Below are 14,836 nucleotides of genomic sequence, written 5' to 3'. Positions count from 1 at the left end.
CATAATGTTTGTACCTTTGTGTATTAAGATTTCGATACAAATATTTCAAATTTTGGAATTTATAGCGGAAACTTTAGTATACTCATTTATACATGGGTAATTTTGTATAATTTTCCAAGCACTACTTATCCATATTTTAAAAACATTTCAAGTGCAATTTTATAATCTTTTTTTGCATACTTTCAGTGCAAAATACTTGGCATTGCGATTAAACGTTTGCTTAATAGAGTTTGAAAGTGTAGTTTACATTCAGCCATTCGGAATTCACATTTTATGTGCTGTAATGAAATTAAATTAAGTTCTTAATAAGCAAAAATATTATACACTCACGGGCAATGAAAAGGTTCCACAAAGAAAAGCACCAAATTACTCCTAAACGGAAAAGGCTAGCTTGACGACGCCTTATGCAACATTGAAGTACATTTATCAGAGCATCAGGATATTACCAACAAATAACGGTAATAGTTTGTGAAAAAATTGGCAGGAATGCGTATTGAGGACAAAGTATTTTGTATTCGATATAGGTAATTTGACTGAAGTTAAATCTGTGTGACATGGAAAATTAAACAAATAAGTAAGTATATAAAAACTCATGAAAATCTGTAAATTATACGAATATCTGGTTCAATCTTCACTTTTATAGCAGAAAAAGACCAAAGTCTATCTGTACAGTAGTACAGTATATTTTGAATTGGATCTTTTTAAATTATAAAAGGTGAAATTTCACCAGCATACTTCCGCTAATATTAAATTATGCAATAGAAGTCCACAATCCACTTCATTACAAAGAAATTCAATGAGAATTTTTATATTATTTCATTTCAAAGCATTTAAAACGGTCCATTCTTGGCTTGGGGCGCGGCCACATTATTTTTGGCTAGTAAAAGCATATTTGCCCATTCCACTGAATACATAGACGAAACTTGACCGTGTTTGTGTTAGGCCGTGTCCACACTCCGCTGGACTGGAAGTCACGTTCGCAGACGAGGCTCACATCTGGTGAGCGCAGGCGGGTTTGTTTGCGCAAGTGTGGATAAGGCTTTACGTTTTGACTTAAATAAGATCGTCTGTTTACGTTTGTGTCTTCATTTTGATTTCAAACGTAATGATAAGTAAGATAATAGTATTTAATGGAAAAACACAAGCTATTATTACATTGTTGTAATTGATAGAAACGACATCATTCAATGCATTCTGTTTGATAATGTATTACTTTTCTATACATATAAGGGCCATTATTTTATTTTAGGGACCATTATCGGTCCCCTACAAAGAAACATTTTTTAAAAATTAAATAATGAAATTCAGGAATATAGCTACCGTCTGTAGCAATTAAATAAGACACCGGTCACAGAAAATATAATGAATTTATATAAAATACTTTATTTATTTACAAATTACGGTAACTCTGTTGTTGTTTTTGGTAACGCAATTGTTTTTCATACAAAAATTGTCTGTCCCTCGGAGCGAGTCATATGAAACAAGCACAACGTGTGTAAAAAATTATAATGGAAACAATTTTTTTGAATATTACAACGAATATGTCATTATTTAAACTTTACTTCACGGTAATATTCATGATTTTATATGAACATATTATGGGACAATTAATATTCCTGGCCGAGTCCCCAAGCCTAAGCAAAAATACACCTACACTAGGTTACCCTAGGAAATTCAATCATAAATAAACTTTTTTTCACTTTCTTACACCTAAGATCATTTGAATGGCTGTGTCTTTGTATCGGAGTGCAGGAAGGAGAGCGGGACGGATAAAATGACCAAGTCTTTCGGATGAGAGTCCTGGAGAGAAGCGCGTGTATTTATTGTGACGCCACTGAGTTACCGGCGACATACGGTGAGTTTTATAGATATTTATTATTTTATTTCATGCAATATATGTAATAATTAGTAACAATTATTAGGGCATTTTGATATCCCATGTATGTGTATTCATTTAAGTACTAACTTCAAATAGGTTATTGTTTTACAACTGCGTTACCGCTACACTTCGTTACTTTTTCAGTAACGCAGTTGTAGCTATAGTAACTCAGGGGTTTTTCTTATAGTTTTCAGGTATCTGTTACTCAATTTATGGTACAAATATAACATTTGAGCATATTATTTGTTACAGTATAACATTTCAGACTCAATGGCGTAAACAGCGGCTGAAAAACAACGGCTTTATAGGCAAAAAAAATGAGAAATATTTCTTAGTATTAAGTTGTTATATTTTCAGCGATTTTAATGTTTGATATTAAACAAAGAGTTCTGTTAATTTTAGTTTGATAGTTTTTTTCACATTATGATTAGTTTTAATTGAAGAAAGTATAAAGATTGTGATTGAGATACCACTGTGTTACCAATTAACCACAGCGTTATCTATTTGTCCGTCGTTTCCTGAGAGTATTCACAAACATTTTAACTACTCTATATTAGAAAAAATGTTAAACTAAATATAATAATTATAATTCACCTTATTTAGAGCTATTTCTAAAACTTTGAGCAAAAAATTATGATTATTTTGTCCTTTTTTCGAAAAGTATTGCATTAAAACTTATTGATTGGTAACGCAGTGGGAAACTTTATGATAGAATGAATAACAAAACTGAGAATATTTTGTAATTTAAACTGTTAGATTAATGTTTTTTTTTCTTACTTTTTATCTGGTATATGTTTACGAACCAAAATATATGTTCCTAACAATAAAACATAATTTTGTATGAAAGTAACGCAGTGGTATTTTTTTGTCATCGTTCCTCGATTAAACGTCAATAACTTTAAGGGTCAGCAATAGGTAATCGAGGGTTGGCATTGTCATAGAATTATGTAGTAAATGATGCTCTACAGCCTTGAAAAAAATCACACCGGTAGTCGAAGAGTCTAGCTAGGTGCTGAATCATTCGAATTTAAGTAAATGCTTATGGATAACTGTAAATTAAATTCAGAATATGACGAAAAACCACTCCCGTATTGTAACAACTGTGTCGTAATCATCAAGAATTTTCATATGATTCTTATCAAATTATAAAGTTAAAGGCTTGGAATAGGCGCTAAATACCTTGTTTTTTAATAAACATACACTTATTTTGTGTAAATTAATCCCAAACTTGAGCAATTTTTTTCCCTCAAATCTTCATACAAATATCTATGGCGGCTTTCTGTGTTATAAAATCATAAACACAAGTGACGTTTGACTCAGTTGGCCGCTGGCCTCCAAAGAAGGGTCACGTCGGTTTAGGCAGCACTGACAGCTCGCGATCTTATCGTGTACAGATACAAAATCACTGCACATTGGTTGTCATTGCACTTTTTCAACTTTTATGACACCAACATAATTTGATTTGAAATTGAGGAAGCATAATTCTTCCAGTATATTCAATACATTAAATTAAATTAGATAGTGTGCAATATTCTCGTGACATTACAGTCTCGTAAAGGTCTGATGAGGAGCAGGAATATAGCGAATGGATCTAAGTGATGACAATACGCACGAACATTAGGTTAGGGATCAAAAATACAGTCTCTTGGTGCTGGTTGAGGTATGGTCTCGTGAGGATCTGATGAGGGCAGTAACACGGTGGTGGCTCAATTTTATTTCAAAGATGTTAATAGCTAAAAGCATCGAGTTTGGGCTATTAAGTATTTTTTTCAGAGAGAGAGAAAGAGATTTTATTTTTCCTCTGGATGTGTAAGGGCTCCCACACATAAACACGACACGATGTCGCATCGTGCCACGACGCGGCGTCGTTTCACGATACGACGTCGTGTCGCGTAAATTCACGACGCGATGTCGTTACGTGTCGATACACGAACTTGTTGTGGTCTATTTTCAAGGCATTGTACTTCTTTAAAAAGTGACTCCCATTATTCATTGTTGAAAGAAATGGGTGGATCCAGTATCTTCTGTGTATCTGTCTTTTCTTTCTTCGTCTTCTTATTAACAGCAGAAGCAGTACGCGTCTACTGCGGTCCATTTTTAGGGAATGAATGTTGTATCGACGGCATCGTGCCGCGGAACTTTACGTTACGATGTCGTGTTTTTTTTACGATGGTAGTCGTAAATTTCCGCGACGCGACGTCGTATCGTGAAACGACGCCGCGTCGTGGCACGATGCGACATCGTGTCGTGTTTATGTGTGGGAGCCCTTAGGTTTACTGGGTTTACCAAGTTCATTCTGTTAATGGCATCAAGTTGTTATGTGTTCATAAGTAATAATTATTTATTAACAAAATGCTGTTGGTTCTCCACGAAAATGTAAAAATAAAAATAAAATAAATAAAAAAAAATTCGTAACGTAAAATTGTCAATGACGGAATTTCTTCTATAGACAGTAGCCACAAAAAAAACAAACGATAGATAGCGTGACTTGAAGATAAAGATACATTTATTCGACACATAGACAGTAACAACAAAAAAAATACAGATTTAAAGAAAACAAACACATACTTATACAAAACAACAAAGAAAAAAAAGGATACACATCAAAATAACTGGAAAAAATATAAGCCCCAATTTACTTGTGTGGGACAGGGAGTACCATAATATTTTTTTTGGGTTACTCCCCATCTATGTGAAATATCAGCTTGATATCTTTACCCGTTTCTGAGAAAAAGGGCGGTGACAGACGGACAACAAAGAGATCCTATAACGGTTGCTTTTTTTCTTTTGACGTTCGAAACCCTAAAATTAATTAAAAATATTATGCTGCTACCAAAAAATATTACTTACTTACAGGTATTGAAAAAGCGGTATATAGTACTAAACAAATTATAAACAAACAAAAAACCCGACTGCACGCTAAAAATATGAAAACAAGTCCCAATGTTAATGGAAAGTATCGTAGGCGGCGACCAGCAGAGGGTTCACCATTTAGCTGAATGTTACTTAGAAAACGGCCTTGAGTGGCGGTCAAGTTGGTCCCCGCCTGCGATACTTTCCATTAACATTGGGACTTGTTTTCATGTTTTTAGCGTACAGTCGGGTTTTTCGTTTGTTTATAATTGTATTTTTTTATTTGTAACTTTTTAGTTGTTTTTATTTTATGAAATTTTACGTCAATAGTTCATGATCATTTTTTATTTCAATAATTTTGGTGTTGTTATTTAAATACCTTCAATATGCATATTTTTATAATGTGAAAATCAAGCCCTTTCATTTGATACCTTACACGGCAAAGTTGAATTATTATTTTTTCGATCATCACGTTATGTCCTCTAGAGGGCGCTATGTACATTTTAATAGAACGTCACATAGCCTATAACCATCGCGCCATCAATACGCTTCTAACAATACCTCATACATCAAAATCTATCAAGCCGTTTAGGCTACAGGAGGGAACAAAGAAACAGACAAACATACATACATACAATCAAAAAACATTACCCTCCTCTTTCGGCAGTCCGGTAAAAAGGAGTAAGACAGGGGGTCATTCTGAACTTTTGCTCTACGAGTTTTGGAAATTAACTTTGTTGGACATGTGACTTTTTACCATGGAAAACGAATATTTTTTTTCGCGAATTTGCAAATCTCGTAGAACAAATGTTGTTCAGAATGACCCCTTGAGTCATCCCCTTTTGGCTTAGTATAGCCCTTTTGCGACACTATGTATTTACTTTGCTGTCGTCGGGGTTCAGTTGGCTGGAGGATGCCCGAAACTTATTATCTACACTTTAATACTTGTAGTTACCTTTCTACAAGTAAATACCACATTTGTTTGAGAAAGCTAATCGGGTTCCGAGTATAGAGTAAAGTGGCACCCCTATTAATTTCTACTCTTTCCTGGTGCCTACCAGTGTAAGTAAGAATTATACTTACTTACCCTAAAATCACCCAAAATGTACTTGAACATAATTGTCAATAAAGTTGGCGAGTAAAAGTTTATCGACCCACTGTGCAAACTTACATGTGTGCGTGTCACTGCGTGTGCTGTGTGAAGAGCATTGAAAACCCAAAATTGGTGCGGCACGTCACCCTGTACGGGGCCTTAAGAAATAGCAAGAAAACATCGCTGCAAATGTATTTAATGAATAATATAAATGTTAATTAACATAAATAAATATTGAAAGGTTAATTAATAAGAAGTTTATTTTTGAAAAAAATATCTGTAAAAGTATGTCAAATTGTACCCAAAATAAAATAATGGCCCATAAAATATCTACGACTTTTCGCGACGGGTCCCGTAATGAAAGTGTTTCAATATGAAGAGTAGATTCACCTGCCAACGGGAATGTTATTAATAAAATTCCATCAGTGATATATCACTCACGAGCAATAAAAAAGTCCCACTTATAAAATGACGACACCAAAATAACGACCCCTTTTCATAGCATTAAATTAAAAATTTGAACAAAATATTTACTTTTTAAACCACCTTCGACAAAAGGAGGAGGTTCTCAATTCGTCTGTATGTATTTTTTTTGTTGCTTATATTCTGATACGCTGTAACCTGCATGCTGTACTTCAATATTGCAGACGGCGTCGTTAAGCTAGGCTTTTCCGCTTAGGAGAAATATGGTGCTATTTTTACTGGATCTATTTCATTGCCTGCGAGTGTATTATGACTAAATCTATCTCTCTTCACGTATTCTGTGTGAATTTAACCGATCGAAGAAACAAAGGTCTCGGGTTTGATGTCTGCTAATGACGCTCTTTTAGCACTTTACTTTATCTCTCGCGTTTCATTGGAGCTGATTTACAGCAAGTGTTCCACGGGTTTCAGTTATTTGTTCAGTCAAAATGAATTATTACCAGTAAGTACTTTTTTATCGATGAAATATGTTAGCTTAGGTTACCAATTTACCAGTCCTTTTACCGAATAGCCCTGCGGCGAAAGGGAAGGGTCATTTATAAAAATATAGCAGCTCAAATGTAGAAAATCAATTTGTGATTTGTTTTTTCTAGAGATACCCATTAGGTACTTACATTTAATTTCATATAAAAAAGTAGAGATTCAGTATAAAATGCATAGGTACTTAGTATAAAATCATTATTCAAATTCAAATTCATTTATTTCGAGCATGGCTCATAATCACACAACATAAAAATAAATTTTTTTAAACAAACACAGTAAATTATATACAGAGACAAACACAGCATAAATTGTAGGTAAGTAAAAAATATATAATAATAATAATAATAATTAGTGGATTAACTCTCCACCGCTGGCGCGCCACTCGCGACTACTTACAGGTGCTAGCCTTACTGGCGTGCAGACGGACCCAGCGCCCCAGCAGTGGCGAGTCCCACCGGTCGGCCAATGTGCGCAGGATGGAGTTGCCACTGCCACGGATGCGACCTAGCAACGAGGCGCAGCGTTTCCTAATAATGGCATGGAAGCCATCGACCATTGCATCCGCGAACATACCTGAAGCACTGCAGTGCCGTGGCAGCCGCATCACCACCCTGAACGCATTGTTGTACTGTACGCGCAGAGCGCTGTATACTCCCTGCGTGTAGTTGACCCACAGGCTGCATGTGTAGAACGACTGGCAGTAAGCTCTAAATAACGTTCGTTTCGCTTCTGCACTACAACGAGCGAACCTGCGAGCCAACATGTTACAGCGAACAGCCAGCGCCCTGCGCTCCCTCTCGATATCATGGTGATCCTTCATGTCCTCAGAGACCCAGTGGCCCAGGTACTTAAATTTTGTGACTTTTTTAAGTGCAGTGCCATAAAGCTCAACAGGCACATTTGTGTATGTTTTCGTGCCTGACTTGAACACCATAAGCTCACTTTTCTTCACATTGTACCTAAGCCCATGGGCCTCCGCGTAGGTCTCACACATACCTACTAACCTTCGCAGAGCACCGAGCGACGGGCTCAGCAGTACCATGTCATCAGCATACGATATATTGTTAATGCAAAGACCGTCTATGTGACACCCGACCTTAGTACTGCTGAGCTCCTCGATCAGCTGGTTCATGTAAAGGTTGAACAATTTTGGGGAGGTTAACCCCCCCTGTCTCACCCCACAACCCATCCTATACTCGCCAGAGAGCGACCCTGCCCATCTAACACTATTCTTTTGGTGACCATACCAGTACTTAAATACTGAGGCAACTTCAGGTGGTTTATTGGTCAACAAATTAACAAAATAGCCTAAAAACCTTATATACTAGGCACAAAAAACCATAGGCGGCCTTATCGCGATCTACAGGCAACCTAGACTTAAGCCTTAATTCCTCCTTTACCAAAATACGCTATCGAATCACTCCCCGGGTGATAAATCGTGTTTTTCTGCCATTGAATGAGAGTTGGCGACGTGAGCAAGTCTGACTCCGGAAATTGGCGTCCTGACATGACCCAATACACGAGTTCACTCTGTGGGGTATTCCGGCCAGACGAAGGCCTATTGACTAAACACGATGAATCATTTACTGTATTAAAACCACCTAAATCTAACGAAGGTATTAAGCAGACAGGTTTTCGACACCAACAGCGTGCATTTGTTTGTGAAGGTAGATAGGTTAGGTCATTACTGTATTGTTTGTTTTATCCCTAAGTAACTACCTAGTACTAGTAGTAGTAAAAATAGGCGTCCCTCAAGGATCTATTCTAGGACCATTTTTATTCCTCATTTATATTAATGACTTGCCTTTTATGGTTGAAAAATTGACTAATATAGTTTTATTTGCTGACGATACTTCTTTGCTTTTTAAAGTTAAAAGAAGAGAAAATAATTTTAATGAAATTAATTCAATTCTATCTGACATACACGATTGGTTTACCGTTAATAATCTTCTATTGAATTCTAAGAAAACGAAATGTATTAAATTTACACTGCCGAATGTTAGACAATGCGATACTAACATTATTCTAGATGGGAATAAATTGGACCTAGTTAATGATACTGTCTTTCTTGGGATGACTATAGATTCAAAGTTACAGTGGGGACCTCACATTGAAAAATTGTCTGGAAGGTTGAGCTCCGCAGCTTTTGCTGTACGGAAAATTAGACAGCTGACCGACGTTGAAACCGCCAGATTAGTTTACTTTAGTTATTTCCACAGCTTATTATCGTATGGCATTTTGCTTTGGGGTAGAGCAGCTGATATTGAAACTATATTTGTATTACAGAAAAGAGCCATCCGCTCTATATACAAACTTGGTTCCAGGGATTCATTGAGAGAACTATTTAAAGAAATTAACATCCTTACAGTTCCATGTCAGTTCATTTTTTCCAATTTAATGTATGTACGAAAGAATATTTCAACTTTTGATACAATTGGCAGTAATCATGACATTAATACTAGGAACAAGCATAAGCTGGCTTTTCCAGCGATGCGTCTGGCGAAAGTTAATAAATCGTTTTTAGGGTACTGTATTAGATTTTATAATAAGCTCCCAGCAGAAGTTGCTCAAATGCCAGAGAATAAGTTTAAGTGTTACATTAAAGAGAAACTCAGTAAAAAAGCTTATTATAAAATTGATGATTACTTAGAGGACGTTAATGCATGGCTGTGATAAGTAGTTAGCTCTGCTCATATTATTAAAATAATTATTATTAAGCTTATATGTATTGTATACCAACTAGTTTTAAGTCTTTTTTTGAAAAGATGGCTCAGGAGTTTCTTGCCTCCGTTCTTCTCCTTAGACAGAAAGAGCCCCCCCTTATCCGAACGGAGAGTAATTTGTAAAAATTGACGTTCATTAGAAAATTTTATATTTGTACGATGAATAAAAAAATTTGAGTTTGAGTTTTGAGTTTGAGTACCTCAGTTTTTTAGTTTATAAGTGCTAATGTTTTATCTATAGCACATATAGACACGTGAGCAAGACTGATTCCGGAAATTGGCGGAGTGACGCGACCCAATACACGAGTTCACTCGGTGGGGTATTCCGGCCAGGGGAAGGCCTATCGAATACTCAACCCGATGAATCATTCGCTGTATTAAAACCACCCAAATCTTACGAAGGTATTATGCAGACAGGTTTTCGACACCAACAGCTTGCATTTGTTTGTGTAGGTAGGTAGGTTAGGTCATTACTGTACTGTTTGTTATTATCCCTAAGTACCTACCTGCCTCTGTTACTTTATAAGTGCTAATGTTTTATCTATAGCACATTATAGACACGTGAGCAAGACTGCCTCCGGAAATTGGCGGCTTGACACGACCCAATACACGATTTCACTCTGTGGGGTATTCCGAGACGATGAATCTGTGAATGAAACCAAGTCTAACAAGGTTTTAAAACGGATTCTGCCCTATTTATTAGGTGCGTTAACGGCTTTTGACAGCTTTAGTATGAGTCTATGGTTTCAGTTATTCGTAATTCAAAATTATCATAGGATACTAGAGACCTATCGTGAATTCAAAACAAAATAACATTTACGAAGTAATGTAAATCATTACGAAAATCGTTGCCAAAACATGTTCTTGTAGAAATTTCATCACTTCCTCACTTATAGTATCAAACTGAATTCATGATACCTTCTCTCTCCATGTCACCTCTGACTACCCCTTCGGGAATTACACTTTACATTATGTACCTATGTTTAAATAATAATGAATTCTGCAACATGAAATTCATGCAACCTCCACTTCACGGTTGATTTCGAATTTGATTGTTCGTTTTGGTTCATAAATCCATAATCATCGTATCAGTAAGAACCAATAAACTGATTCGCATAAATTAAATAACTGCCTAATTAGCTATTAACACAGTTAACAATTTGACCCACTTTCAGTAGCGCGTAACTTATCCGATCTAAAGTGCCGGGGCACATTGTTTATTATATTAGTTATTGGAGTTTTGTGTACCTATTTAATAATATTATCTAAAATCTAGATTAAGTTTAGTACTTAAGTAAATCTCTGTTCGGCTTAGGTATAGCTAACTGTGGAAAATGTATTTACTTATACTTATATGAGCTTCTTTCCTCAGTTTCTCTGTAGCACTAGGAACCTACCATTCTCTCCAAAACACCAAAGGTAAACTGGAAGAAAATGCAATTAGCATTAAGTTCGCCTATGTATGTAAATATTTACAAACACTTAGGTAACATTACCTAAGATCCTAAAAAAACAAAAAGAAAATCGGTTTCGTCGTTTGGGAGCTACACTACCATAGACAGATACACAGGCATGTTAAACTTATACCTAACACCCTACTTTTTCCGCCTGGGCCAAAAAACACAAGAGTCGAAGTTATGTTTCAGATATAAATCCGCCTAATCGCAACAGCAGTCGCAGCACGGCCCATCAGTCGCCGTCACACATCGCAGTGGCAGAGCGATTTATGCAGCTCCCGTCACCCGCACGCGCTGGCAATGTGACTGTTTCTGACGGGCTGTTGAAAGTTGCTGTTGCCTGTATGCCACTTCTAATGCCAGAAATGAGGAGAAACAGCCAATTGTGAAAGTCAATTATTAATGATTATGTTTATTACACAACCTAAGACGCTCTGCCCACTGCACGACAAAGAAACGCGCCTTCACTTTCCCAGTGGTTTCTATATGCGAGCCCAGTTCGACGTTCACTGAAAACGCTGGGACGGCTTCAATCAGTATAATATATACTTGGGCGAGTGTCACAAATGATTTTTTTTTAATCATCATCGGCCAAAATTACACAATGCTTCTTTGAAGGACGGAGCGCTACAACCCTCGATCCTCAGCCATCCTCAACCTATACCTTGTCTTGTTACTTGACACTAAATGAATTCAATTATTATTATCTTTACCATCAGGATCCCAGGCTAAGTTTCAAACAGTCTAGGGACGAAAAAACATTCGCCGCAGCGAAGTTCAAAAAAGAAATATTTTAAACAAAAAGCTGCATTTTTGCGCAAACTGGCTAACAATTTTAGCATCTACAATGAGTGAACTCTCGCTAAAACTCCCTGAAAAGTATGCAGCTTGGGGCTACCAATTGTACTTCCTAACACTGCGTCAGAGAAATTCATATTTTATTCAGAACCCTTTCGCCCGTGTCTTTGTTAAGTTGCAGAAAAGGTCATTGCGCCTTGCAGCTGCATTTAAACTGAATAACTTTAGAAAATTCAACATACACAGCAGACGGTACGGCGTGGGACGCCCTCTGCACTAATTAAGAAAGGTAACAAAGTGAATAATTACACGTAGTGTTTCATTTAGCGTGTCCATCATATTTTAATTATTTGAAAAGTTAAAAGTTGAATCCATCTTAGATATTTAGTAAACGTATGTGGCGTTTACGCATGCAAACAATTTAAATAGTGGGACGTTCTAAGTTTTATAAATAAAAACCTAAGCGTGTATTTTTTATACATTTTTGTATCTATCGCCCGTTCACTAAATTTTATGGCGTTCTCATATTCCGAAATAAAGTTTTTTTTTTCGTTACAAAACAATTTCATTCAATTTGTAGTAGTAAATTCTCCGTAAAAATACACCATAAACTGGAAGCTTTTCAATTGAACAAAAACTACGTCACACGTGTATTAAACGACCATATTTTCATATTTTCCGCTTTAATATATCCCCCATTGTAGTAAAATTCATTCTCTCCCGCCTCTCAAATGACACACACAGCCTTTGTCTATAATATATGATGGAGTGACTCCATTTTTCTATTCGACGTTGCAGGTCATCAATTTGGCATCACCTGGGCAGAGCAGCCATTAGTCAATTCTGGCGCCTTCACCGCAACATAGGTCAACCTGATTTCCACCTATGGGGAAATTTCCGTGTGCCGTGGCCTCGGGAGGCGTTGATAAATTATTAAACATTTTTTGGCTGTGGAAATTGTAGGTAAGTACAATCATGTTTATCACAAAAGTAAAAAATAATAAATATGAATAACTTAGGATCGCCGCTACCAAACGCCAAAGTATTTTAAATACACTTTGTACTAACCGACAGACGTTTAACAGACGACTAAATACATCGTTCGGTCATTTGCAACAATTATAAACTTTTGTTATAACAGTTTTGAAAATTCACGAAAAAAAAAAATTTCCATACAAACTTTGTCGGTTCCATACAAATTTCCAAAACTCGTAGAACAAAAGTTGTTCAGAATGACCCCCTGAGCCACCCCCTTTCGGCTTAGTGCTTTAGCTTTAAAATACCCTTTTTGCAACACCCTGTATAAAAAATACTTATAAAAATTTGCCATTTGTTTCAAAGTTGAAGGCAAAATAACAAAGTTATGAATATTATTCCATCGGATGATGAATACTGGCTACTGACATTATGTAATTAATTGATAACGCAATTTAGCATTTCCAACTAAAAGCCAATTGGAAGTATTATCCCGAATCAAACAATTAACTAGATATCGATATCTATAATAAAGTAGTGAGATTTGTAATAATAAAATACATTATATTTAATTTTGATAATTATTACAATTCTACTTTTGTGCCTTTTTAAGCTAATCAACATACTTCTGTTACTTTGTCAAGGTAAGTGCCAATTTCTCCATAGTCAGTTAGAACATAACCAGGTATTTGTGGTTGACTTTTGACACATCTGTCAAGAATTTTATATGTAGATGACGTATGTTGATGGACCAATCCTTGGTCGATTAGATAACCGACAATGGAGAAATTGGCACTAAGTAGAAATTGCGTCTGTTAGGACCAAACTCTACTTTCATAAGTTATTGAATTGAAAAACTCAAACAAAAGTTTGTGAAAATTCGATTTATAAATAATCATACACAAAAACTTGATATTTATACACCAAAATCTATCTAAATATGACCTACAAGATAGGTAGTGGACGGTTCTATAAGTTTGCGGCGCTATGACTTGACTTACTCTAAAAAGAAGTCATTTTTATTATTTATTTAGCTGAACATCCACAATAATTAAAATAGTGTAAAAACTAATTTTGATGCATTCGATACATAACACTGGCGAAAAGTGGGTGCAGCAATGCACCTCTGCCTACCCCATTAGTACAAGGTGTGAATGTTTGTTTATTTTAAATTCGATGCATATGGATTCTTAAAGAATGAGGTTCTGAATTCGGCTGTATGTAGGTTTTTAGATTAATATAACCCTGTACGCAACAACGGGGTTGTTATTATTCTGAGAACGCATCGCTTCCGGGAAATGAAAGCCGGATTGACTCCTAGTTTTATAGTTATAAAATATAAATTTTGCTAAAATGCACAATATTTATTATAGTGCAGTATACTGTACTGGTATTGCAATAATATTTTAATGAAAACTATAAAAGCGGCTTTTATTTTATACATTCATGGGACTTTCAAAGGCTTCGATATATTTATTTTAAAAAACCTTCATTGAGGTAAGCGTCCACCTTTCGGAACCGTAACCTTTTTTTGTTACAGATACTAAATTAACAGGTTCATCGACAGTCGATTGTCCCGCCAACAAAACGATACGTCACTTAAACACGCATCGACTGTCAATGGAATTTGTCAATTTAGTACTTATCTGAGATTAAAAAACAGACTTTAAACATCGATGTACAGTGCAACAAACTTATCTGTTCCGGTGAGAGCTCACGTAAATGTCTAATATTTCTTCATTCTATAAGTTTTTAAGCTTGCCCATAGTAGTAATTTGCTCTTGCGGTATTAATAAACGTATCTACTCTATATGAACATATAATTCATAGGTAAGTTATGAGATATGGATCAATATAGTTCGGTCTCACCGGAACAGATAAGTTTGTCGCACTATACGATAACACAATCAGAACCAGCAATGACAGAAATCTAACATTAATTTAAAAACAAATCATTTCCTTCACAATCCCCGGTACATTCGGCCCAAGGAGGTTCATTGCAAAAATCAATATACTCTGGCGTACTGCCAATTTATTTAGTACTGTTGAATATGTTTACTGTGTCCGCTTGTCCCTCGCTCCAATGCCTCAT

General features: G+C 35.9%; 1 protein-coding gene across 1 annotated transcript; it reads right to left on the bottom strand.

The window, feature by feature from the left end:
- Positions 1-6,999: 6,999 nt before the first annotated feature.
- LOC125489544 lies at positions 7,000-14,836 on the bottom strand. Its single transcript, XM_048625578.1, has 2 exons — positions 14,788-14,836; positions 7,000-8,099 (listed from the first exon to the last, which is right to left on the bottom strand). Exons 1-2 carry the CDS (start codon positions 14,834-14,836, stop codon positions 7,180-7,182), a joined length of 969 nt encoding a protein of 322 aa, XP_048481535.1. The 3' UTR covers positions 7,000-7,179.

Source organism: Plutella xylostella, chromosome 14, assembly GCF_932276165.1.
Source record: "Plutella xylostella chromosome 14, ilPluXylo3.1, whole genome shotgun sequence".
In the NCBI taxonomy this organism is placed as follows: Eukaryota; Metazoa; Arthropoda; class Insecta; order Lepidoptera; family Plutellidae; genus Plutella; species Plutella xylostella.
The sequence above is the reverse complement of the archived record's forward strand: the minus strand, read 5'-3'. Positions and strand labels throughout refer to the sequence as shown.

Coding starts and splice junctions, on each gene's coding strand:
- LOC125489544 (XM_048625578.1), bottom strand. CDS start 14,836: ATGAGGCATTGGAGCGAGGGACAAGCGGACACAGTAAACATATTCAAC. Junction 8,100..14,787: donor CACAGTAAACATATTCAACA/GTACTAAATAAA, acceptor TAAGGTTTTTAG/GCTATTTTGTTAATTTGTTG.